At 52.8% G+C, this 26,705-nt stretch overlaps 2 protein-coding genes across 2 annotated transcripts; both read right to left on the bottom strand.

Moving 5' to 3' along the window:
• Positions 1–891: 891 nt before the first annotated feature.
• On the bottom strand, positions 892–5,128 carry GDF2 (growth differentiation factor 2; the record flags this gene model as incomplete). Its single annotated transcript, XM_082854062.1, has 2 exons — positions 892–1,841; positions 4,783–5,128. 2 exons carry the CDS (start codon positions 5,126–5,128, stop codon positions 892–894), a joined length of 1,296 nt encoding a protein of 431 aa, XP_082710188.1.
• Positions 5,129–13,894: 8,766 nt separating this feature from the next.
• On the bottom strand, positions 13,895–26,278 carry GDF10 (growth differentiation factor 10; the record flags this gene model as incomplete). The annotated part of the gene is made up of 3 exons (XM_082853946.1): positions 13,895–14,086; positions 16,018–16,943; positions 25,963–26,278. 3 exons carry the CDS (start codon positions 26,276–26,278, stop codon positions 13,895–13,897), a joined length of 1,434 nt encoding a protein of 477 aa, XP_082710072.1.
• Between the last annotated feature and the right edge of the window lie 427 nt (positions 26,279–26,705).

The following is a 26,705-nucleotide window of genomic DNA, read 5'->3' as shown; positions in this document are numbered from 1 at the left end:
CAACCTGAGGGCTTCCGTCCTGCCTCTCTCCATCCCGCAGTTGCTTTAGGGGATAGTTTTCAGTGACTTAGGGGTCATCTTAAAAAGCACTTGGACACTGAATCAGCACAGGCGCGGAGCAGTCGAAACATGCCCCGGATGTGACAAGCAGCCCAGTCATCCTGCTGGGTACTGGCCGGCCTCAGTTCCGTTTGCCCCGCACTCCCCAGCCACCAAAGTCTAATTTTCCTCAGCTACCAGACGACCTGCTAAACCTCAGTGGGATACTTGGGGAGGTCCCGGCCTTCGGTGATCAACAGACCTATGGAGACCCGTGGGTTGGAATCATGCCATTGACTGTTGCTACTTGAACTGCCTGAGTTTTGGCTTCCGAGTGTGTGAATTGGGAGTCACGACGCCCATCTCACAGGTTGTGGGAATAACATGGAGTGGGTGTGGCGCACACAGCCCATTCCTTTCCCCTTCACTCCCTGAGGTTCTTGGAATAAACCCCATGCCTCTCACGTCCTTTAATTTCCATTAATCTCTGTGCATCTCCCGTCTATACTCCTTGGCCTCGTTTTCGCTCAGTTTTCTGCTGACTCTGGATAATTTTTCTCTTGTCCCCTTTTCTTCATCTCCCCTTCCACCCCAGCAACACTTCCAGGCTCTCCTCTTCTCCCCAAACCCCCATTGCCCGTCGGCATCCCCTCCCCTGCAGTTCAACCCAGTGGTGTGTGCTTGGGGTGGGCCGTGAGAGGGAGAGCAGGTCTTTACCACAAGGACCTGGTGGCTCCCCTTCCTTCTCCAGGCTGCCACCCAGGTGGACTTAGTCTCTGTCATGCCCAGCAGGACACAGGACCTCTCACTAGGAGCCCCCTCCACCCTGCCTCCCCCACCCACGGGCCAGCACTACCTGCACCCACACTCGGCCACGCTCATCCCTTCATAGTGGTACTTGAGGGTGGGGACCCCCATGTCATCCTTGTAGAGGATGGAGATGGGGCTCAGTTTGGTGGGCACACAGCAGGCCTTGCCCACCTTCATGGGGAACTTGAGATGCACCAGGGTCTGCACGATGGCGTGTTTCGTCGGGGTCACATCGTCAGCGAGGGGGAAGAAGCAGCCGCCTTTACATTCAAAGGCATCGTACTCCTTGGGCGCGATGATCCAGCTGTCCCAGCCGATGTCCTCGAAGTTCACCCGCAGGGAGGTCTTCTGACAGTGGTTGTTGGCCCCGGCACTCCTCTTCCGCCTGGCCGAAGACGAGCTCACAGCCGTGTGGCTTTGCACATCCTCCTCCTCGTCGTCCTTGTTCTCACCCGCCTCCATCAGGCCGTTCTTGAACAGCTTCTTGAGCACACTCTCCTGCTCGTGGCCGATCATCTCCCTGAGCTCCAGCCTGGTCTCCTTGGTGCCATTGCTGCGGTCATTGGAGAAGACGACAAAGAATGGCAGGTTTTTGGAGCTGGGGGGGACACTGATATCCAGCTTGTCACAGCCCTTCCTGTGACTCTCCACTGTCACTTCCAGTTTGTTTTTGCTCTTAGTGGGGTCTGCTCGGACCCACCTCTTCACAGCACTGGACACCTCAAAGTTCTCCCAGCCCTCGTCCCGGATATCCTGAGACACCAGGAAGGTCTTGGTTCCCCCAGAAGCATCCCAGGCATTGGCTCCATCCAGAACATCATAAATGACCATGTTTCCTTTCAGCTCGTGAGAGGAGTCCACGTGACTTTGACAGGAGAGGTAGAGTCGGAGCTCGGCCCTGGTGATCTGCTCATGCCTGGGAATGGAGATGTTGAAGAGCAAGATGTGTTTCTGGAAAGGGAAGTCTTCTGTGGCGGCTATAGAGATGGCATCTGAAATGCAAATACACGGTGACAGTCATCTGCTGGGAGAGTCTGTTTGCATGACACCAAAGCTGAGACTCATGGTTTAGATGAAAGGGCATCTGGCATGACATTGTCTATCTCTATCAAGTCTGTTTGTTTTCCCTTAAGCCCTTAATGTAGAAGTGTATTTTATTTTATTTAAAAGCTTTTTTTATTTTTATTTTTTGCGGTACACGGGCCTCTCACTGTTGTGGCTTCTCCCGTTGCAGAGCACAGGCTCCGGACGCACAGGCCCAGCGGCCATGGCTCACGGGCGCAGCCGCTCCATGGCATGTGGAATCTTCCCGGACCGGGGCACGAACACGTGTCCCCTGCATCGGTAGGCGGACTCTTAACCACTGCGCCACCAGGGAAGCCCTAGAAGGATATTTTAAAACGTACATTTGGCATCTTCCAAAGAAAAACAGAGGCAGGAGATGCATCGCATTGAAATTGACAGCTCCAGCTGTTTATTGAGCATTTACTACGTGCCCAGCTTTGCACCAGGAGCTTTGCATATTATATTTCACTTTTCTCTTCACACTGACCCCCAGAAGATCTAATTATTATTCCACTTTTACAGACGTGGAGACTGGGACTTAGGGTGTTTAACCGCCAAAGTGCATACATCCTATGTATGCATCCAAAGTGCATATATAACGATCCTCACTTTATAAAAAAAAAGAAAGAATCAAATAAACAAAACAGAAAAGCACACTGTCAGCCTCAGAGTGCAGATCCTGAGCGTATGATTTTAAAGGAGAGATCATGGGAGGGGATGGCAAAATTCCAACATTATGGCGCTGCTAAAAATCTCAGCATCTAAATGGTGTAAAAAACCATTCAGAATTGTAACTTCTGAGCAAAATGAAAGTGGATGATTTTTTTTTAATGTTTGAGGGAAAAATATATTAACCTCAACGGCTTGGTCATTTTAGGCATACATAGGCCTTGCCTTTTAGCCGCACAACTGTTTCACTTTCCTACTCCCCTTGCTGACACCCGGCCATTAGCACATCTCTATTATACCATGGCCTGGTCGCAAAGAGGGAAGAGAAGTTGTGTTTTTTGAGCACCTACTATGTGCCAACATGAGGGGATACTGTGTGCTGTCGTGAAACCCGGCAGTATCTGACAGACTGAAGTGCCAATCCTGACTCTCTCCCTTCTAGGCTTGTGACCTTGGAGAAGTCCTGAGTCTCTCTGGGCCTCAGTTTCCTCATCTGTAGAATGGGACTCATCCTACCAACCTCCCAGTGTTGGTATGAGCCTTCAACAAGAAGGCACATGGAACTTACCCAACACTGTCCCTGGTTCACAGCAGATGCTCAATCAGTATTTCTGTGTCCTCCTAAGACCGTCTTCCCTACTTGGGCACAGCTCCCCCACCCCCAAGCACATGGCCTTTCACACAGCTCTCTGTGTCCCCTCACCCAGCATGGATGTGTCAGTCTAGCTCCTGCAGCATGTGGTGAGCCACCGTGGCATATGTGAGTCATGAGTGGGGTCCATGAGCAGTGCATTAACCACCTGCTGTGCTCTTACTGTGGCACACCTAGAAGATGCCCCTGGGACTGCATCAGACACTTAGAGAACAAGTACCCTCCCCCTCTGAGCCGTACTCAGGCCATCTGTGAAGGGAAGCATAATTGGCCTTCACAGAAGTACTGGCCACAGGCAGGGCTGGGATCAGATCAGAGCACTTGTTTCCAGGACATGGACAATGATGGGGGGAGTGGGGAGGGGTCACTGAGATGGCTGTGAATGCTGGACTCCCAGACTACAGGATTTGGTGATTAGGTCCAGCCAAAGAAGCCTGGCCTTTCCCTAAAGCAGAGGTTACAGACACGCCCCATGGGCATAGTGAGACACTGGCAGTATCTGTATGACCTGCAGACCACATTAAAAAACAAAAAATTAAGCCCTGCAGACTTCATTTCAAAAAAATTAAGTCAGTGTTTTAGAAACCAGACAAGTTCACATAAAATCCAGAATTTTCTTCTTCTTTTGGGCCATCAGAAAATACAGCCTTGCCGGGCATGCAGCATGGTCACAGCATCCTTTAGCTAGGGCGTATACCTGTTAAGAGTCTGCAGGTCTCAAGCCCAGGAGGGATGAAGCCCTGAGTGCCTGGCTGGTTAGAGAGAGGCTGCAGCTGTAGGGAAAGTGAGCTATGCAGACAGGTGGGCCTGGGTCAGAATCCAGCTGCGTAACTAACATGTGAACTGGGCAAGTTCCCTCAGAGTCTGCAAGCCTTGGCTTCCCTGCTCACAAGATCATGTCACCTACATTGTGTGAATTAGTGGACATAAGCCCTAAGCTGACATTCGTTATCTTCTAGTCCTCCTAAATCAGTGAAATTAATTTATATTTAGAAAATAATTAAGTTGTCCTCGGACAACTTCTTCTTGTTGTTGATGCTTCTGTCTCGGAGGAATTTATCTGAATTTTAAACACCTTCTGATGAGAGAGAAATAGACATTCCTTCGGTGTTTAAAAATATACCAGTTAGTTGGAGGCTAAATAAGTTGTCTGTGTCTAAGTAGGAAGGGGACAGTATGGGAAGGGGGAGGTAGGGAAGGGATGGAAGGAAGGGAACTGGCATTCCTTCAGCACCTACTGTGTTAAATGTGGCTCTGGGCTCAGGGAGGGAGAATCTTCTAGAGCAGAGCTGTCCAGTAGAACTTTCTGCGATGACGGAACTGTTCTATAATCTCCACTGTCCTATAGGGTAGCCATAGTCATGCATGATCGCTGAGCACTTGCAGCCAAGCTAGTGAAACTAAATTATTAATTTTATTTCATTTAAATTAATTTAAATTGAAACGTAAAGTCCCACGGGTCCAGTGGCCGCCATACTGGGCAGCGCAGCCTTGGACCACTGAGTCCCCCACCCCGACCCGGGGCGCCCCCGTGGAGCCGACTCTACCTTCCATGCTGAAGCTGCGCACGATATTGGAGGCGGGGGTGGATGTCTTGTCGGTGGTGTATCTGTTGTACAGGTCGATCATGTACTGCGGCGGCTCGGCTCGGGTTTTATCCTGGGAAGGGACTCCGCTCAGGTTGAGGCTGCGCAGGAAATCCACCTTCATGTTCTCCAGGAACATCCTCAGGTCGAAGGTGCCCCGCTCCCGCTCACCCCCGGGCCCGCCTAGCAGGCGGTGGGCATCTGCCCCAGCCGACCCCCGCCCCCGGATCTCCAGTGGCTTCCCCTGCGCGGAGCAGGCCAGCAGGGAGAGCACAGGCAGGGCCACCCAGAGCGCCCCGCGGCACATCTTGGGATGCTCTAGCCCTGCTCCGGAGAGTGCGGCAGCCGCGGTGTGTTAGCGGGTGCGGGGAGGAGCCGGGAAGGAGCCGGCCCGCATTGTCCTGCCCACCGCTCTGCACCGCACACCCACCCGGGCCAGTTCACAGGCTCTCACCCGCCTGCCGTCCCCGAAGTGCCCTCCGCTTGTTCTTATCTGGCCCTTGATGCTGTACTCAGGCCTCTTATCTAAGGGAGCTCTCTGTTAATGAAGGCTCTATAAACATCTGACAAACACACAGGGCTTGTGGGAAGGACACGGCCTGCTGCAAAAATCTGAATTTCTCCGTGGGGTTATCGCCCCCTAATTAGGATCCTTTCTCATTTCCTTGCCAGCTCTGTTCAGAAGAATCTCGAGACAGGGTGACATGTGCTCCATCTCCTGGGCCACAGAAACAAAGAATCCAGGAAACAAACAAGACCAAAAAGTCCTCCAAATATAGAAACAACAGCACAAAACTCCCAGAAGCCCCCTGGCTAACCACTGGAGCCAGGGTAGGTGGTAGAGTGGAGGCTGTATCAGAGTTAGTAAGAAGCCTGGCTCCTGTGGAACTGGGATGTGCATTTGTGGCTCAAGCGCTCGGTGCCTTGGTTTCTCATCTGTCAAGCGAGTTCCCGAGCCTTAGAGATCATGGGTGAAGGTGGCACGTATAATTTAGTGAGGTGGTGGGGACTTTGGAGTCAGACCAGATGTGGGTTCAAATCCCATCTCCCTCACTTATACCTCACAAGCATGACCTGGAGCAAGTCGCTTCGCCTCTCTGAGCCTCGGGTTCAGAAGAGACTTGCAAGGATTCAGGTGATTATGTGCTAACCATCATGGCGGTTGCCTTAAGCCCCAGTCAGCTGGGTGGCTGCATTCCGGCTGCAACTTCTCCACCCCAGGGTCTGACTGACCTGGGAGCTGGGGAGGAAGCCCTGTGCCGGGCTGCTCTACGAAAACACCACTTACACACAGAATCCTGCTGGCCCTGGGACCCCAGAAGAGCCCTGTCACTGGTCTGGGCGGTGCGGTCTTGGCTCACGTCAGCTGAGTGGCTGCTTGGACCACACTTGTCAGTCAGGAGAACCATATGATCTGGGAGACAAAGGAGGAGGGAAGCTCTGAGGCCAGTACATGCCCAGGAGATGTTCCCGCCTGAGGAAGCTGACAAGCCGTGGCCCAGTCGGGCCCTGCGAGACCCCAGAGTCTGTGTTGTTTTAAGGGCAGTGGGCACACACTCAGATCTGTCCATTTCCATCATGTGTGGGTTTGACCACAGCAAAGAATGAGCATAAACATATTCTGGGAGTCTACTCTGAGGAGGATTTGAATGTGAAGTTTTTTCAAGCTGGCAGCGTCCTGGGGAGAGGGTTCAGGTTCAGGAAGATGGACAAGGGGCCAGGGCGGTCGGAGTCAGAGATCCCGGGTGTGCACCCAGCTTTTCCCCACCCCTGGTGGGGGGTGGAGTGAAAACAGGAATCCCCAGTGGCCAGGCCCGGACGGAACTTGCTGTCCCCGTACTTTGGGGACACTGCCAGGGAGGATGGATGGGAAGGGTGCAGCTTCAGAAGTGCTGCTTGCAGAGGGGGCAGGAAGCATGCTGGGCTTTGAGCCAGCTTAGTGCAAGAACTCCCTGAGGCAGGGAAAAATGAACGGGTGCACAGCCCAGGAAGCAGGACTGCAGCTTCGCAGCAGGGAGAGGGCTGGGAGGAGCTGGGGAGCTGGGCAGGCATCCCCCACAGGGCTCTAGTCCCTGGAGGCAGCCCAGAAGCCTGTCACATTCAAGAGGTGGAGTCAAGGGATGTAAGTAGGGGTGGCCTGAATGTGCTCTTGAAGCTGGAGGAGTTGCTATCTGACGTTTTCTTAAAAACATGACAAATATTTTTTTCTGATTATAACAGTAATATGCAGTGCAGATAATTTGGGACGTGCGAAGTATTAGAAAGGAGATAAAAATAACTTGCAATCTCACCACCCAGTGATGGCCACTGTTACCATTTTGAGATTACATGCAGCTCCACAATCCCCTATTGAAAACCCTTGTGGCCAGGAGTGTTTTGAAGTTCAGAAAGCTTCAGATTTGGGTAATTTGGCATGGAGTGTATACTGTAATATCCCCAGTGGGCTTGGGGGTGATCCCCTATACTCAAAGACATTGACATTTCTGCAGTGAAACAAAAAAACCCACAGATAGCCATTCAGGTCAGGTTTTATCATGAAAGGAATTGAAAGAAACTTCAGGTTTTCTCTTTTGGATTTGGGGATCTCAGATATAGGACTGCAGACCTGTTTACATATGGCCGTCACCACATCTGGCCGTGGAGGCTGCATGTGAACACTGCCTGGAGGTCCTGGTCACATAGACTGTGATGAGGATGGCGCCCCCAGAACTGTGCAGGACAACATGCCTCTGTATTTCTGGAATGATCTGCCCCACAAATTCAGAGTATCAATATGTCCACATCTCCTTTATTGTTTTGAAGTAATTGCATGAGACCTCCTGATCCATATTATTGGAAAGTCTGGTTTTCTCTCTCAGGTCATCCCTTTCCTGAATTGTCCAAGAGCCCTGTAGGTTTATTTAGTCCAAAGGAGATGGAGGTGGAATGGTATCAATCCAACTTCTTAATGCTGGAAGCGGGAAGTGGGATAGAGGTCCTGGCAGGTCCCACCTGCTGTTGCTTCTCAGTGACACTCAGCTCTGCTGCTGGGGTGGGTGTCACACATCTTATAGCTGCTGGTGCACAGCTGCTGGGATGCCCTGGCTGGTCCAGGTTTCTGCCCGGGTGCCCCATGGTGTCCCCCGTTGGGCACCAAGGTAACAGCTTTCTTAGACATCCTCCTAGGCTTACCCTTTCTCTAGAAGGCACTCCCCTGTGGCAGGTGGCTGGGTTGAGAGAAGAGGTCAGCTGTGATCACACTCTCATCCCATCCTGCCACCTCCCACAAATTTCTAGGTCCTTATGGGAACCCTGAGTTAACAGCCTAAACTCCCACTTTCCTCAAGGTGATCTAGAGACCTTGCTACCTTTCTGAACATATGGGCCTTGGTCCCTCTGGACAGATCCCCTTAACTCTAGATCCCCTTAACTCTAGGTCTTGTTCTAGGGAACAAGGTTTGGGTCTTGTTTTGTTTTTCCCAGATGACGTGGGGTCCTCATAAAAAAGAACCCACTCCCTCTCCTTCCACCAGCTTTCCCTTCTTAGGGAAGGGCTGCCTTAATTGAGCCACAAAAGGTCTTATTTACCACTCCTCTCCCCCTCTTCTCTTCCCCCAAGTAGTGTAGCATGTGATGTATCAATTCCACTTCTGTGTATATATCCAAAAGAATTGAAAGCAGGGTCTCAAAAAGATATTTGTATACCCATGTTCATAACAGCATTACTCACAATAGCCAAAGGGTGGAAGCTACCCTAGAGTCTATTGATCAATGAATGGATAAACAAAACATCCATGCAATGGAATATTACTCAACCTTAAAAAGGGAGGGAATTCTGACACATGCCGCAATGTGCATGACCTTGAGGATATGCTAAATAAAATAAGCCGGTCACAAAAGGACAAATATTGTATGACTCCACTTATATGAGGTACTTATAGTAGTCAAATGCATAGAGATAGAGAGTAGAATGGTGGTGGCCAGGGGCTGGGGGGAGGGGGGAATGGTGAGTTACTGATTAACTGTGATACAGCTGCCTCTGCGGGGTCAGGAGCCCCTTCCATCACAAGAAACTTGACTACAAGACACCTGTCCTTCCGTTAACCTCTCAAGCTCCACTCTCACCCACACATTGCTCAGAGGAATGAAAACTGGACTGACCTTGAGGCTGTAAGGGGAGAGCATGAACCAGGCAGAGCAGCAGGTATGTCATTTCCCAGCTCTGGGCCTCGCCTCCCTGAGATCCTGCTTCCTCTTGGCACACGGTAAGTACTCAGCCAATGTGCACTCTGTCTCTGGACTGTGCCCAGGTGGTCAGCACATTTATTAGAACAGTTGTTCTTAAAGCATGGTCCCTGAACCACAGCAGTAGCAGCACCTGGAAACTGGTTAAAAACGCTAAGTCTTGCCCCGAATCAGAAAGTCTGATTCAGTCCAGCAATCTGGTCAAGGCTTCCAGGTGATTCTGATGCACATTCAAGTTTGCACATTGGTTTTAATAAAAGAGGAAATTCGTATGAGCCTTCCAAGAGATCAGGTGTGTGTATACTGTCTGGTATGGTATTTGGCACAGAGTAGATGCTAAATCACTGAATGAATAAACAGTTCATTCGTTCCCTTGCTCACCCACCCTCATACATACAGACAGGACTGCTATGAGAGATTGGAGGAATCTAGGATTGGATTAGCCTTGAGCGAGAAGTAAAAGTAGACCAAAGCTTGAAAGAGCGCCGTCATCTTAGGGAGTAGAAGAGAGGAGACTCGGAAACCTCAGAAGCATCAGTTTATCAGTGAAGGAGATTTTATGTTTGCAGCTTTGGGTAAAAAGAAATAGTCCTCGGCTCTAACTTCCATGTTTTGATGCACAGCTAGGAGCCAGTGCTGCCAGGCTTGTTCTGCCCTCCTAGATTTCCCGCCGAAGCCCACTCCAGCCCACCTTGGCCCGGGCTGCCATCAAACACGTCTTGCACAAGCTGGTGCCTGCAATGGCTTTATGCCACCAGCTAAGTCCAGCTCTTCCATCCTGGTGGAGTCATCTCCACTCCTCTTCCCTTGGAGTCCTCTCCTCAAACCCTCCCACCCCAGCCCCAGACTTCTGTAGGCTTCCCCATCATGGCCCTGACTCCATCCTGGCCACAGAAGGAGCCTGAGTTACAGGCTACGGCTCTGATGACATTTTTCGAGTGACTTAGACATACAGAGGCACCTATCGGGACGCCTCAGGCAAGACACCTGGTAGTATCCAGGTTCAGTGTCCCTGCTTGTTGAGTAAAAGGGTTGCATCCAAAGTTTTTCAAATTTTTCTCCCAGCCTTAACGTTTCCAGCTCGCAGCCGTACCGTTTATATTTGTCACATGAACTAAGGCTCTGCCCATCCAGAGGATGTATAACTTCAGGATTAGGGCTCAGCGGCAGGCACCACACTGCCCCCTCCAGACTGACCCAGATGCAGGTAGTGAGCTCAGGGACCCGCGCACACCAGGGCTGGGTCCTGGGACCTCTTGCTCTTGTGATCATGTGATGTTGATATTTTGGTTTTAAGGGGAAAAAAACACGTTATTGAACGTTATAAAGCCTTGCTTTATTGTAAGGCCACTTAGGGCCATTGGGACAACCTTAACTGGCTGGTGGTGGGGGGTCACTGTTCAGGAAGCTGGGAGGCAACACCAGCTACACAGGCCTTGAACCAGGCAGCCTTGCATGTCAAAGCCGATGTTACCTGTGGTCTTGGTTAAGACATTGGTGCTGTATTACTTACTTGTCTTGAGCCTGTTTTTCTGAAGCACCAGCGGGGAGTAAGCTGCAAGGCTGCTGTGAGGCTAAATGAAGTATCGTATCTAAATGCATGATGCTCTGTAAATGTGAGGGGACCCTGCTGACACTAGTTCCTTTCGTCATACGGCAAAGTCATCACCACTGGGTACCACCCAACCTGGCACAAGCACGAAGCCCTTGTCCATGGCTGGACACAGGGGTGATCCTCCCGGCCCGCCCCCTCTACCCTTGTAATCCAGAAGGGCTCAGAGAAGTTGTAGCCTTTCACAGTAACCTAGGAGATCTCCCAGAAATTGCAAATGCCAGAAAGAATAAGATAGAAGTATTATAAGACACGCCACCTTCACCAAAAAATGGAAAGGGAGCAGTTGGATGAGAAAAAAATTGAGGGGGAGAAGGGAACATGAAGAATCTAACATTGAGAAGAAAGGCATTTGGAAACTCATCAAGCCCTAATGTTTTTACTTATTTTGCTAGTAATTTATATCCTGTCATATTTCAAAAAGGATTAGACATGGCAAACCAAGCCATGACCGATTTGCAGACCAAGTTGAGACATCCCAGCAATCCAATGAAAGAATCATTTAGTCCCAGTACGAGTCCTGCAGGAATAAGGCAGTGTGTGCCTTAAGGACCGCCCCCCTCGCCTCACCTGATCTCTGCCAAGAGGCAGGGCCACGTGCCCAGGGCAGCTGTTCACACACATGTCCCGCAACCATTTGGAGCACCTCAGAGGGGATGCTGAGCATATGCCGCTGGGCCCCAGCCAGGTGTGTCCAGTGTTTTTGCTGTAAACATCTTCGCCGTAAGCGGTTTTGTAGCACGACTAATTGGCCTTAAGGCCATGTTGCTGTAAAAAAAATCACTGCTTGACAGTTATACTACACTAGAAAATGATAACACATCAATTTTTGCAAACCCTTGGTTGAGCTAATCTAAGCCAGCTTTTGTTAAAATGCTCACCATTTTCGAGAGACTTCTACTCATCAGGAATCACATAAACATTTGTTTTGGCAGGGATAGGAGGAGTGGATTCTTCTTTTGCCTCCAACTTCTAACACGGCATAATAAATTTGGTAAAGACAGCTTAAGAGAACAAGGTGTCATATCTAAATGAGCTAAAGAATCCATCACTAATGCTCTCGAAGACTGTTGTCAGTAGCTGCCTCTTTTATATCTTTGATAAATCGGTAAACTTTTGGTTTTCATGGGTGGGAGGTATGACTGTGCTCACGGAAGAATTTGTAAAAACTGATGTTATATTTTCTAGTGTAATGGAACTGTCACCCAGTTATTTTATCTTTTATGGCAAAATGGCCTCATGGCCAATTAGTTGTGCAGCAAGAATGCTTGTGAAGAAACTGCTTACAGTAGAGATGTTTATGGGGAAAATACCTAGACCCCAACCCAGGTACCCTCAGCCCTCCTTACCTACCTGTTCTGGGTACTCTCTTCAGTGTCGGCCGCTTTGCCTCCAGTGGCTGCAGTTGTAGCCTTCTTCAGAGGCTGCCTGGGCTTCCTAAGCCACAGTGGCTGGTTGTGTAGAGGGCCAGAGAACGGAGAGTTTCCATCTCTCCACTGGGGGCAGCCTGGGGAGGGGGTGTGAACATCCAGCATCCTTGCCTTGAAGCTGGACTAACCCAGAGGTATAGCTTAAGTGCCAGAGCTCCCCATAGGATCCAGGCAAGGTTGGGATGCTTGGTTTCTTGCCCTCCTGTCCTGCTGTACCCACTCCTTGCCTGTTTCTCCTGGGAGTACTTCCTCATCCATGCCTTGCACAGGAACCCTTGTTTCAGGACCCTGACCTAAGACAGATGCCTTGGGCTCCTTTTCTCCTTCTAAGTCCCATCCTGGAGAACTGCTCATGGCTTTTCAACCTTCTCCGAGTAAGAGAAGACTGGGGGCCACGGCATCCTCTGAGTTCCCAGCTGAGGGACTGTTATACACCTGCCCCCAGTTGGACCCAGTTTCTCCTTCAGAAATGCTGGTCAATCAGCTTCAGGTACTACAACTGTAAGGCGATGTCAACTCAGGGATAAGGGAGCCACTTGGGGGAGACTATTTGGGGACAGGGATGCTGACTAGGAAGCAGGGAGAAGCAGATGTTCCAGTTCCTCAGGAGCCCCCAAATCTCTGGAGAGACCCCTGACTTCTTCTACTGAATCTCTTGCTTGAACTACCCCAAGTAGAAGCCCTCTGACCAGGCTACCATAGATGTTCCTTTAAATATCTCAGGCACCTCCCCATCACTTGACATCCCCTCTGAGGCTAAGAAGTCGAGGTCACTGTGCCTGCCTGGGCCATGTCCTTCCTGGACGAGCCCAGGGTGGGGACCTGTGGTGTGATATGAGTGGGCAGGACCCTGGAAGGCATAGGAGTGGCCGGTATCTGGAGCTTAGGATAAAGATGAGAGAGTGTGGAGACGGCCTACAGGGGCCTTGGCTCCTAAAGAAGGCTGTGACCCCAGCAGCCACCCAGATGTCATACCTACACATGGAGATCCATCCATAGTTTGCAATGGGTGACATCCAGCTTTTGAAGATACCACTGTCCCTTTAATTTATTAGCTTTCCATAAAAACACATACCGTACACAATCTACAGTATAGAAAGTATAATTTACAAAAATATAAAATCTTGGTTATGTTTTAGTATTCCCGCGTATCACTGCATGGGTTATTTCAATAAGCGCGTTTAAACAATGCACGCTCAACCAGCTTGACCACCTCTGTGGGGAACGGTGTCAACGCCCTCCTTTTTGTTTTAAAATAAAACATATATTAAGAAAAAGAAACCAGCATTGGTTATATGTGCATACTGTATGTATAAAAGCGTTTGCAGTGGATTTTGAGAGAAAACATCCATTTATACCATTATTTAGGCCGTTTTGCAGCATCACACTGTGGCCCGAAGTGTTTTAAACTGATTGTTTAAACAGAGGTTGTTTCCTTGTGAAGGGAGTGAGTGCCTTCGGGTCTGTAGTCTTCTTTCCGGGTTATGAGATGATAGTCACAAAACCCAGCCTGTGGACATGTCCGGTTTTCAGGCCTTCAGGGCACAGCAGACAGGCCGTGGGCAACCGTCAGGCCAGGGCTAATTCCCAGATCCCTTCAAAGGATTCGGACCGGCATTGAGGGGGCTGAGTCACCAGCAGTGAAAGACCCCAGAATGATGCCCTGGGGTGACAGATGGTTGCCTGCAAGCTGTGCCCTGCATTTGCAGTTGCACCCTGAGTCAAGTGCTCACTCCAGAAGGTTCTGAGAATGCTGCCCTGCTGTGTGCAGGCGGGGCAGGTTCTTTCCACTCCAGAGCGGCTGGTCTTACCGGCAGGCACAGGTCTCCACAGACATGTTGGGGTACACCTTCAGAACCACATTCCGGTTCTCATCCAGGAAGAGGACCCCAAGAGAGTTCATCTTGTCGGGAACGCAGCAAGGCTCTGGGATGCCTGGGACGATGCCCACGGCCCTGACGATGCTCTGGATGGTGGCGTGGTTGGAGGGGCGGACGATCTGCAAGGGGGAAAGGAGCATGGTCACCTCCGAACTCTGCCTACCCTGCAGTCCTCACCCACCCACCACGCTGCCTGCATGCCCTTGACTGAGGCCACAGAAAAGGCACTGACCTAGAAGAAAAGGTGAGATCACAGGGTTGGGTACACATTTCTTCTGAAATCAGTGGCAGACTGAGTCCTAGGGACTTTTGCAAAAGGCCTTCCTGCCCTTCGGGCTCCCAGAGGGAAGGCACATCCCCTACATGGCACTGGCCACTTGGGGGCACCTGCGCGTCACACATCCCCGAGGAGCACCAGGAACTGGGCAGGAGCCCCAGAGGGAAGGCAGTGGAGAAGATTGGAGGTTCTGCCTGGGGCCATAGCTGCCCAGACTTTACAGTCCAGGGAGCACCGACACGCTTGCCATGTGATCATGTTCTCAGCACAGGAGGGGAAGCCCTCCAGGCACAAGTGCATCAGTGTGATGGGGCTGGAAACTCGCAGTTCCCAGGTGGGTCTGATTTTGGGGTGTCAGGCGCTGCTTCACCTGCATCACCCCATTTTGTCATTGAATCAACCTTATGGGGTGGGTACGACTTTAAGTTTCCTGGTGAAACTGAGGCTTCAAATGACTAAATAACTGGACCAGGAGCCCTCAGTTAGAAAGTAGTCTGGCTTGGAAACTATGCTCGCTGGGCCCACACCAGCTCTCTTCCCCTCCCTCCCCAGGCAGCCTCTCACATCCAGAAGAGTCTGGGTCCCAGCAGCAAACACGGCACCTCCCACAAGATGAAGAGGACCACGTCACAGGTGCTTCAGCTCATTGTCGGCCAGAGTTTTATATGCACAGTGCCTCTGGTGGGGGGAGGTGGGAGGAGAGGGACACCGGCATTTGGGGAGTTCAGGCTGGTGTCAGGGAAGGTGGAAAGACAGCCAGGCAGACTGATAAGGTAAGCGCAGGGTCAGCCAGCAGGAGCCTGCCGTACTCACCCTGCATCCCCCGGGCCGGGCCCTTCCAGCAGACGCCTGTCTCTCTGTCAGACACCTCCCTTCCTCTCTCCTGCACATGCACGGCTTTGAGCAGAAGCCTCTTAATTCCCAAACAGGTTAATGCGGCCCCGCGTCTGGGTCTGGGATTTCCCAGCTGGCTGATTTATTTACGTTCACAGTGGATTTACGCGCTGACTTCCTTTCTTGGAGAGGAAGGCATGACCTGGAACTCAGCAGAGGAGCTAAGTAGGAGGAAAGTGTGTGCTCTGTGCCGAGGTCGACATCAGCAGGCAGCCAGCCCACCGTGGTTCAGGATGTGGGGAGATGGATGGACAGAACCATGGCCCAGCCTGGAGGGAAGGAGAGCATCTGAAAACCCGGGCCAGTGCAACGGGGAAAGCAGCCCCGTGCTGTGTGTCCTGCCGACTCGTGTGCAATGAGAGCTGGCTACCCTGTGAGTTCCTGCCCTGAGTCGGGGGTGGGGGATGGACGGTCACACTGGGAAGCCACTGAGGCCAGCTCTGTGCTGGTCACAGACACCAACGCCCTGAGATCCAGGCCAGGTTTCTAGAAGAGGCTTGGTGAGGAGGGGGCTTAAGAGACCTAGCCCGTGTGCAGGGGGCCAGGCTCTCCTCAGCCTCTGTGGATATTGCTATGTGGGAACACACCTAAGGAGATGGATCTCCTGTTTTGCAAAAGAAGAAAGGTTCTGATTTAAAACTCAAATTCACTGAAGGCACAGCCAGACCCCATCCATCTGTGGGCTGTATCCACCCAACAGGCTGACATTTTGGCACGTCTGTCTACCTATTCTCTGCCTTGAGTAGATGGGAGGTGTCATTATCCCTATTTACAGACAGGAAACAGTGAGGAGGCAGAGGGACTTGCCTGCAGGGGCAGAGCTGAGAGTCACAATTAGCCCAGGGGCAGAACACAGCGGGGCGACCCCACACACTCTACCTTGGGCATGGGGAACTCGCAGGCTCCTGAGCAGTAGTAAGCGTCGAACGACTTGGGTGAGATGATCCATTCGTTCCACCCGATGTCTGCAAAGTCCACCTTCAGATACCTCCGGGAGCAAACCCGCGGCTCGTCCCACTGCTTCCTCCGGGCTTTCTGCATCGTCTTCTCGTCAAAGTCCAGCACCTGCGAGGAGGCCATGAACACATCCTGGCCCTTCTTCCTGCGGTCCTTGCGGCCCGGCCGAGGCTTCAGTGCACGGAAGGGGCTGGGCCACAGCTCGTGCTTGTGGTAGTGCTGGGCGTGGGGGGCATGTGCCGGCCTCTCGTCCAGCCCCGGCAGCTCGTTGTTCTGCAGCGGCCCCATGGCCTGTGTGGCCCGGCGCACTCGGGGGTCTGCCGAGCTGTTGGGGGCTGCTCCAGGCTCCTGGTCCCCAGCCTGGAAGGGGTCATATCTCTGCAGTGTCACTGCCACGCTGTTGGGCTCTGAGATGGCCAGGTCGTTGGCATAGATGAGGATGTAGGGTGCGTGGGGGCCGGGCCTGGGTACCCCCGGGTCCTCCTCCCCAGAATCCAGCTGGGCGGACAGGAGCAGCTCGCCATCCCGGCGGGCCGCCTTGATGATGGGGGAGATGTCCTTGGCCCGCCACAGGCCCCGTGGCGGGGGCAGCAGGGCCATGGCCCCACGGAGCAGCCCCTGCGTGGCCATGTTCTGCGAGAGGCTTCGGAAGAGCAGGTGCTGGCGTGCAGGCGGGCCCGGGGGCAGCAGGCGGCAGGATGCATTCTTGGCCCGCTGCTTGCATGGTGCCTCGCGTGCCCGGGGCCACCGCGGCTCCGAGTAGAAGTGGAATGTGGCCATGAGGATCATTTCTGAGTCCTGCATGGAAGTCAGGTTGAAGAAATACACGGTCTTCTGGTTGACCACTTCTGCGAGGGAAGGACAGACCACAGCCTGTTAGGTTGTCTCCTGAACAGGGCCCCATGCTCATAGGGTGTCCCGTCCAGGAAGTGGAGGAGGAACGCCCATTGAGGGAGCACTTTCAGGCCGGCAGGCTTTCCTCATCTCCTGTAATCCTCACATGGAACTGAGGAGGGCACCCTTTACTATTTTCAGGGACCAGATGAGGATGAGGGATTGAAGTCAGAGAGGTTGGGGGCTGTCATATCCCATTGCAAAGAAAGGAAGAAAAAAAAGGTGGCAGACAGGGTAGATGCTCAGGGCTCCTGGACCCTGGAGCTCCAGTTCCTGCCTCTGCACTCTAACGCCTCTCAGTGAACAAATGATCTCCCCCATCTTCATTCATGAGATAAGATGGAATCAGGTATTCGGGATAGTTGGGTTGGGTCCGAGCCCTGCTGACAGTAGCCCCCCTGTATCTGCACAGCTTTCTATTTTATAGACATTAAATGCAGTCCTTCTTCCAAATGAGGTAAATTAGAGTGCCTCACGCTGTCTCAGCATTCTGAGCGGCTTCTGAGGGAAACTGGGCTTAAGAACACAGCCATTTGGGTGTCTGCTAGTTATTCTGCCCAAGCCCTTTTAAACTTGTTTTTTACAAAGAAAAAGCACTGTCAGGGTTGTACCAGGTCACTCAATAAAATCTCCAACATCCAGGTTGCTCTCCAGAGGCCGGAACCACGATGAGGACCGGCCTCAAACATCACATGGGTCACTCCCATCTCCCTCAAACATCACATCTGCAGCTCGAGAATACTCTTGGCCCCTGCATCCCTGGGGCTGTCAACCACTCTTTCCTTTCTCTCTTGGTTCTACCAGGTGTACACCAGGACCCCAGGGCAGAAAGCTGCCCCAGGCCCTGGCAGCATGAGGTCTGGGAATAGCAAGCCCTCTCTAGGGTTTGGATGGGAGGGAGGCATCATCTCCCTGAGATGCTGCAGGAGAGCCGGAGACCAGAGCTGTCAGGTGGGCTGTCTCCCTCCCGCTGCCCTATTTCCTGTTGCCAGGGGTCTGTCTGCTGGGTGAAGCTGGGAGAGGTACAGGGCTTCCAAGAGTGGGAATGTGTGTGTGTGTGTGTGTGTGTGTGTGTGTGTGTGTGTGTGTGTGTGTAGAAAAAAATGGGTCACAGTTTCTCTGACACCTGCGTCCACAGATTCAGCTGGCATTTTTTTTAACCAAAATCTTCAGTTTAAGGTTACTTGTTTCTATTGGGATGAAGGCATAATTCTACTGGGAAGAAGGCATAATTCAATTGGGAACTTTCATGTACTTTTAAGGGACTACAAGAAAGAGGAAGGGAGGAAAAGTCAGAGGGCCCAATAAATGTCAGTCAAAGCTTGGGTGACATTCTAAAGACACTACCGTACCTAATTCCCAGAAAAAAACCCTCAGCATGTCCACAGCAGCCCCTCAATACGTCCACACATAAGGAGAAGCACGAGTCTTGATGACATTTAAACCTAGCTTCCCCAAACACTGCGGCCTTGAGTGTCATGGTCCTCGAGTCCTGCATTTCCCAAAGCTCAAAGATCACTGCTTTCCTCCTCTGGAGATGCTGATTCAGAGGGTCTGGGACAATGGGGCCCAGGAATTCTTATTCTAACCAGCATTCTAAGGGATTCTAAGTTTGGGAAGCAACGATGGGCGGTGGCTGTGTATCTGCAACATCTGGGGTTGACTTGTGGATGGGGTGCAAGTTCACCAACAAGGCAGCCCCTACCCCCCAAGCTGGGAAAGGCTCTAGGAACCAGGCTCCCAGGCCTCAACGGGACCATGCCTTGCTCATCTGCCTCAGAGAGACAAGGGAATCTCTATCTCACCCGAATGCTTGGAGGATTAAATAAATAACATATGTAATGTGCCAGGCACAAAGGGGGAAGCCCCCTTATGTGCTTCTGTGCCACTTTTGTCTAAATGACCAAGGCCGGCAGAGCAAGCTCCTCCTACACCAGTTCGGGCCCCTCGTACTCAATGGTCCAACTAACACAGCAGAAAAAGTGTTTTTCTTTTATCCAATTCAAGTCAACTCCATTGTTCCGCTAACAGGTTCTTTGTGCGAGAACACTTAAGAGGCTCTAAAATAGACATGTCTGACTCCTTCCAAAGAGCTGGCCCTTCACAGCAGGATGCAAGCATCTTTGGCCTAGAAACCTGTGGCTCTCGGTGAGAAGGAAAACAGCAGACTGGGGGAACCGAGATGGGGCTTCCCAGAGAAAAGCACCTTGGGCCCCCTTCCAGTGACAAGGTAAAGAAGGAGATAACTGTAAAGAAGGATAACTGTGACCACCAAGGCAGGGACAGCAACCTTGGCTTGAGGTGGGTGCGGCCCAATGAAGGTGCTGGGAGGGCCGCCCCAGGGTGGCAAAACGTGTTGTGGAGGAGGACGGGGTGCCCTCCCCTGGAGGTTATTTCTGCACGGGGTGCAGGAGAGGGACAGCAAATGCTGCCCTTCCCTTAGGATGGAGAACCACAGAGAGCACGCTCAGGAGCTCAGAGCGGGAAGAACCTTAGAGGTCAGGCAGCCGGATTAATTACACTCAGGGCAGGAGTTTTTCCTCCATTTGTCTTGAATGCCTTTGGCCATAGGCAGCTCGCTCCTCACAAGGCAGTCTGATGCGTGATGACCCTCCCCGCTGGGAACCGTGGAGGTGGAGATGGGTCACTCCCATCTCCAGGGCACGAAGGGCCACAGGCTGGCCCAGCTCTCTGATTGTACCTGCATGCCTGCATTGCAGGGGGCTCCAGGCTGTGGCTGAGAGAAGGCCACCTACCTGAAGCCTCCCAGCTTGGATGAGCCCAGGTCACAAAGGAGAATCTCCAAAGAGAAGTCCCTATTTGCTATGAACTGTGCTGGTGCCTGTGGCTCCCATCTCATGGTCAGCTAGAAAAGATCCTTCCTTCCTCCCTCCTGTCATTCCTCTCTCCCTTCCTTCGCCCCTCCCTGCCTCCCTCCCTTTTCCAGATAAATATTTGGGAAACTCCTACTCTGGGCTAAGTGCTGCGCTGAGCAGGGTCCTAGCAAAGGTGATTCCAGGCACTCAGAGGAGCTCAGCCCAAGGACGAGACAGACAGTGATGGTGGGGACGCCCACCTGCAGCGCCCGTCGCAGCTTCACAGAGCCGTGCCCAGGAGAGGCCCCCGGCGGGCTGGGTGCTTTCGACCTCAGGTCAGCATCCTGCTCAGAGCTCTCTATTGCCCCCCAAATAAAACTCAACCCTTTACCAAGGCCCTACTTGATCTGGCCTGCTTACCTCCCCAACTCCATCTGCTCCCCACACCCCCATCTCTGCCCTAGTCACCCTGGCCTTCCTGTCCTTACAAACATGAAGCTCCGTCTCAGGGCTTTGTCCCAGCTCTTCCTTCTGCTGTCATCACCTCTCCTCCAGGAATCACTCCTCTCTCCTTTGGGCCTTTGCTCAAGCGGCATCCCTAACAAAGGGTACCACTGACTCCCTTGGCTGAAGGAACAGCCCCATCGCTCTGTCTGTCCCTGGCTTCATTTGTCTTCACGTCACTCTGGGACATCCTGATATAATATATTTCCTTGCGATTGTTTCTCTTTCCCTCTAGAACACAAACTCCAAGAGGGTGGGGCTTTGCCAGCTGTGTGCACTGCTGTATCCCTAGATCCTAGCACGAGGCCCGAGTGATCATCAGCGCTCAGAAATGTGTGCTGAATGGCAGGGGAGGGGAGGGGTCTTTGCTAGATCTTTCTGCTTCACTTAACAAAGGGGGTTCCTGGCCTGCTGCCCTGGGGCTCAGTGAATATCCTGAAAGAAGTCCAGAAAGTCTCCTTTGGAAAGATGTAGCCGATTATGCAAATCCAGCTGGAGGCACTGCACAGCAGGACGTTTGTCCAGTCACTTCCCCTTGAGCCTTAGTTTTCTCATCTTTAAAATGGGAATAATATTGTTTACTGATTAGGAAGCTCCAAGTTCCAAGCATATATGCATGCTTGATTCCTCGTGTTCACAATGAGGGCAGCAGACATGGCAAATGGACAAAGAGATGGAGCTTCAGAGAGGGTACATGACTACATGACTACATAACTTGCTTAAAGTGCTTAAAGTCCCCCAGCTGGTAAGGGGCGGAGCCAGGGCATGCTTCCGGGCCTGTCTGACCCCAAGCCCACGCCCTTCCCCACCCTCCCCAACCAGGTGCTCTGGATAGAATCCGGGTCTGCTTAACAGCTAATGTAACAAAGATCATGTGCTGTGAACTCTAAAATATTTTGCAAACACAAGTCATTATTTGGATTATTTTGTATTCTGACTCTCCAGGAAAGAAAGGACTGATCTTATTTAGACAAGTTGATCTCTCTATGGTCTTTGGAAATCTGAGAACCCTAGTGAGGTCCACTCTACTAGGCACTCAACCTCCTTCCCAACTCTTTAGGGATGGGACTAGAGAGGAAAGAGGTAGGGAAGCGGTCCTAGTCCAAGGGTGCTCCCAAGCTCCCTGCTGGCCAGCTCTCAGGCCAAGACGACCCTCAGACTGCTCTGCTCTGTAGAAACAGAATCCAAGTCACCTGGAGATCTGTCCCTTCACTCATTGCCCCTGAAACAGCCATCAGGGTGACCAGAGCGAGAATGCCGGGCTGAAGATGCAAGCACCAACATAATAAACTGAAGAAAGGAAGTGGTGGGCCACCAGTGGTGGTGCAGAGAAGGAAAGAGAACTAATGTGTACCGAGTGTCTATTTTTAGGCAGGCTCCAGAGTCAGGGTTTAAACCCTGCTTCATCACCGACTAGCTGTGGGGCCTTAGGAAGTCACACAACTTCTCTGCCCCATCTGCTAATCAAACAGAACACGTGTAAGTGCCTCCTGAAGTTGTGAGCTCATCTCTGCAGTGCTCTCAGCAAGGTGTCTGGCACCCAGCACATGCTCAGAACACAGTGGTCATGTGGTGGCACAAGCTACTGCTACACTCAGGATCCCCCACCCCTGCTCCCTGCCCTCATGCCCAGCGGGAGGCACTGCCACCTGTCCACCCTCTCCAGCAGGAGCCTGAGAATTTTCACAGCCTCTTCGCCCTCCTGCATGCAATTTATCCTAGTTCCTATTTCTCCACATCCTGTTTCTCCACAACCACCCTGAACTTTGCATCTTTCCACCACTGTCTTAGCCCACAGTCTGACCTTGACCACCACTGTGACCCCAGGACACTGTCACCCTCACACCACACTCGTGCTTCACAGGGAATCATCTATTACAGATGAAGAGTTAACATCCTTCACAACCTCCACATATCAGTAGGAAAAAGACCAGAACCCCAAGTGGATGAAGTAGTTTCCACGGGAAAAATTTCGAATGGTCAAAAAGCATGAAAAACAATTCAGGATGACCAGTAATGAAAAAGAAAACGGTAACTTCAAATGAGAACGAAGATATAACAAGTTTTACCTGCTGCAACTCTGATCCCATTAGGGTAAAAACTATATAAAATATTCCACAAAATATTAACTCTGGTTATATCTGGATTGTGATTTCTTTTCTTTACTGTGATTTTCTATGATTTCTGGATAAGTATGCATTTCCCTTATAATCTCTTGTCTCTCCTTCTCCCCTCTCCTCTTTTCTTCTCTCCCTCCCTCCCCCTCTCCCTCCCTCGCCCCTCTCTCGCCATACACACTCTCTATACTGCCCCACTGCTTACGGGCCTTGGTGGCCCACTGGTTCACTTCCATTTTCTGCCTCTTTCTTCCTGTTGTTTCCTCATTGAAACCAAACGCCTCACAGTTCCAGGCAATAGGGCTCTGCTTCACTTCTACACCTGGCTAACACCCGCTGCCCTTCAGAGTCTGTCTGGGGCCTCCCCTGCTCTGCGAAGGCTTCACTGGACCCTCCCCACTGGCCCTTCCCCTGCCAGGCCAGTGCTGTCCTTTGGGACTCCTGAAGCCCACCCCCAGCCCTTTCTCACTCCATTGTCCTACCTGTGCCACTGCACACATTCTTCTGTTTACTTCTCCCTTCTCCACCAGCCCGTGAGCTTTTCGGGGCAGGGCCAATACTCTCTGCTTTTCTGTGTCCTCTGAGCTTACAGCACCTGCCACTGAATGAGGAGCTCAGGAAAGACTTGGGGAACTGACTGTGACATTTGGCACTCTCGACAGATGAGTACGTATTAGTACTCTCATTTTAGAGATGAAGACACCAACCTCAGAGAGGTTAAGTAACTTGCCCAATATCACATACGTAGGTGGAAAAGCCTAGATTTAAATGCAGGTCGTTTGAGGCTGCAGGTGTCTAACCTTAACCCTTATGGTCAGGCTCAGAAGCTCTCTCCACTGATGCACTTCAAGGAGCAACGGAAGGGAGGGAAGGAGCTGGGTGGCTGGAGTAATCATAGTAGAGCTAAAGCATTATTGAACTTACACGTGCCAGGCACTGTGTTAAGCACTGAACATACCTCAGTTCATTTAAAAAACCCTATAAGGAAGAGAGCGTTATTAGTCCCATTTTAGAAGTGAAGAAAACGGAGTCATAGACGAGTTCAGTCCCTGGCCCCAGTCACAGACTCAGGATTTGGCCCTTACCAGCCCAGCTCACAGCCTGCGCTTGGAACCTGAGCTGAGCTGCCTAGAGGCAGGCAAGGGACACAGTTCCACTGTAACACGGGTTGCAGGGAACACCCCACCGAGGCAGCAGAGGTCACCGTCACAGAGCAGGACCAGAGCTGAAGCCCCCCACATGTGTGCCTCATCCATGAAATGAGGGGTCCCCACCCAGGCTCACAGCTTCGTCGCTGGGTCACAAAGCAGGCCCTTCTGAGGGCTGGTGAGGGACTGGGTATGAAGAAACTTCAGTCAGGGGAGGAGAAGCGAAACCAAGCTGCCTGGGCCTACTCTCTGCCAGGCACAAACCCCGCCTCATCCCATTGAATCTTCACCCCACCCCCACTACGTGCACAAACAATTGATACTCAGAGAGGTAACGTGATGTGTACACACATACTAGTAGCAGGTGGAGCTGGGACTTGTACCCATGGCTGTTTCAAATGGTTCCAAACAAGAGTACTGGATTTGTCAAATAGTCCTAGACTGATCCAGAATAATTCTGATCTCCCAGGATCTGTTCCATCCTCTGTCTCCTAAGTCCTGGGCTCAGTTCTGATGGAGGTTGGGGGAGGGGACTAGCAGTGAGAACAGCATGAGCCTGACAGATGGACGGTGCCAACCACTGCCACTGTGAACAGCTTGCCCTGGCCTGGCCTCAGTCTCCTTATCTGTAAAATGGGAGGACTGGATCTGAAGTACTGTCGCCAGATCCTTTTCAGGGCTAAGTGTTGCTTGTACCACCCTCAGCCTGTGAAGACTGAAAAACAGACCGTGCACCTCCATGCCTGGGCCAGCAGCAACAGGGTGGGCTCAGTGGGCGTGCTCATCCCTTATTGCAGCAGTGAACTTGCTGGTCTTGCTTTCCTCAAGTGCAAGGCTTTGGGGACTGAGTTATGGATGCAAGGTCAAGTCTACACCTATATGAACACAAGTCTTTTGTACTCCAGGGAAACATGATGCACCAACACTTAACCTGGCCGGTGCTGGGCTTAGCGCTTACACATATCAACTCATGTCATCTTTCCTGAATTGCTACAGGGAAGATATTACCATGACCTGACCATTTTGTGGATGAGCACACTCAAGTCCACAGAGCTTCAGTGATTTGCCCAAGATCATAGTCATGCTAGATGATTCTTGAGTGACTTAATAATGATACTCCAGAAATGGGCCCCAAGAAGTGAATAAAAGGTACCAGGGAGGATGGAGTTAGATCTAGTTGGCCTGGAACCTAGTGAGTCTGCCCAGTAGAGGATGGGGGGAAGGGGCTTCTCTGCGGCAGGAGCTCCCAGTACATGTTTATGCGAGACCAAGCTTCCAGCGTCTGGCTCTGAGGCCACGGTGTGGTACCCTAAGTAACACAGCCAGTGATCGACAGGGAGGTGGCGGATCTGACTCCAAGCTGTCTGGCCCCAGTGGTGGGCTTGTCCCCCTCTACCTCAAGAGGGGGCCCTACAGACCAATGGTCTTTCTCCTGATGAATGGCCTCCTCCTTCACAAGGGCTGCAGGGGACCCCTACTCACATTTTCTGCAATGGCATTCTGAGACCATGAGTAATCTCCATGACAACCAGGGTCTTCCCATCACCCCTGCGCCTCGTCTCTGCTCACCCAGGGCCTGCAGAGGTCACCCAGCCCCGGCGGGCAGACAGCTGAGGCAGGATTCTGAAATGCTCTCGGAAGCAGGGCAGGGAGGGCTCGGTGCAGCTCCATCCAAGGTGTGGGGAAAGGGGAAAGGATCTGCCCAGGAGGGGCAAGGGCAGGAGGGGGGCTGGGAACCCCCACTGCCCAAGCTTCTAGACCTTTCCTCAAACCCCCATAGTCTGAACAATCCATGCTAGTGCCTAGCAGGCCTCAGTCCCATGTACCCAAGGCTGGGCACCCAAGGCCATTCTCAGTCCACCCCGCTTCCCCAACTGCCACACCCACTAAGTGCACCAGCTAGAGGGGCACAGCCCCTGCCTGGGCCCAGCGCCTGGCACTTCCATCAGGGCTGCACTGCACCCACCTGATGGGCTCTCTTCAGTGCCTCCTTCATCTGTCAAGAGCCAGCACAGCCTACCCCCCGAGCCCTGACACACACACACGGTGAGCTCCCCCAGCCCAGTCCCATCTCCACGCTGTGCTTAAAGCCTTGTGGATGGGGTCGTCTGTGTCCGGCAAGTGTGACACCCTCCGAGGTTTGGCGGCACCCCAGGGGCAGGAACTCTGTCACTCTGTGCCACTTCGGCGTCCCCACGGGAGGCTCAGGGCCCGGCACAGAGTGCTTGGGGAGGGCGGCGGTGGGGGGAATAGTTAATGGAAGAATGAATGAACCAGTCAATGACTAGAAGGAAGAGGCAAAGCGGAGGTGCAGAGGTGGGAGGATGGACACGTGAGGAGGACCGGGGAGGATGAAGAGAAGGGGGCCACAGGGCCGCCTCTACTTACCCAGCCGGGCCCGGAAGCTGCGGACCGTGTTGCCCCCTCCTGGCCGCGCGCCCCTTCGGCTGTATTTCTCATAAAGCCGGAGCATGTGGACAGCGACCATGTCCTGGGTGCCGGGGCCTAGCGCAGCGGCCGCGTCCCCTGGAGACCGCTGGGGGTTCTTGTACCCCGCCAGGCCGTCGGCCGCTGCGGGCGGGGCGGACCGGGCGGGGGCCGTGTGGCTGCCGCCCGCGTCCTGGAGCAGCAGCAGAAGTAGCGGCAGCAGCGGCAGCAGTTGGGACCCCGGTCCCGGGCTGGTCCGAGCGGGGCCACGGGCCATGATGGGTGGCGGTGGCGAAGGGGTCGGAGCCGGGGAAGAGGAGGAGGAGGTAGATCGAGGGCGCACAGGAGGCTGAGAACAAACCCTGCGGCGGGAGGGCGCGCGGGCAGCACCGGCAGGCGGGGGCGCGGGATGTCGAGATCCGCGCGGGGCAGAGCTGGGCGCGCAGCCGGGCGCACGGTACGGCCAGCGGTCACGGCCGTCCGGAGCCACGCAGAGCCGACCGAGCCCAAGCCGGCGCGCTGCCTCGGCGGACTAGCGGCGAAACTTTGCAGCCCCAGGCGCGCCCGGCTTGGCGGGTTCGAGGGGCGGGGCGGGGCGGGGCGGCCGGCTGCGCCCTCGCGGGGGACCCGGCTGCGCGCCCCGAACCACTCCGGGCCGCCGCCTACACTGCCGTCCGTGGCCCGGCCGCGTTGTGCGTGCGCCC

The sequence above is a fragment of the Leucopleurus acutus genome (genome assembly GCF_964270905.1).
Source record: "Leucopleurus acutus genome assembly, chromosome: 14".
Lineage (NCBI taxonomy): Eukaryota > Metazoa > Chordata > Mammalia > Artiodactyla > Delphinidae > Leucopleurus > Leucopleurus acutus.
This window is presented reverse-complemented; position numbering and strand designations above follow the sequence as displayed.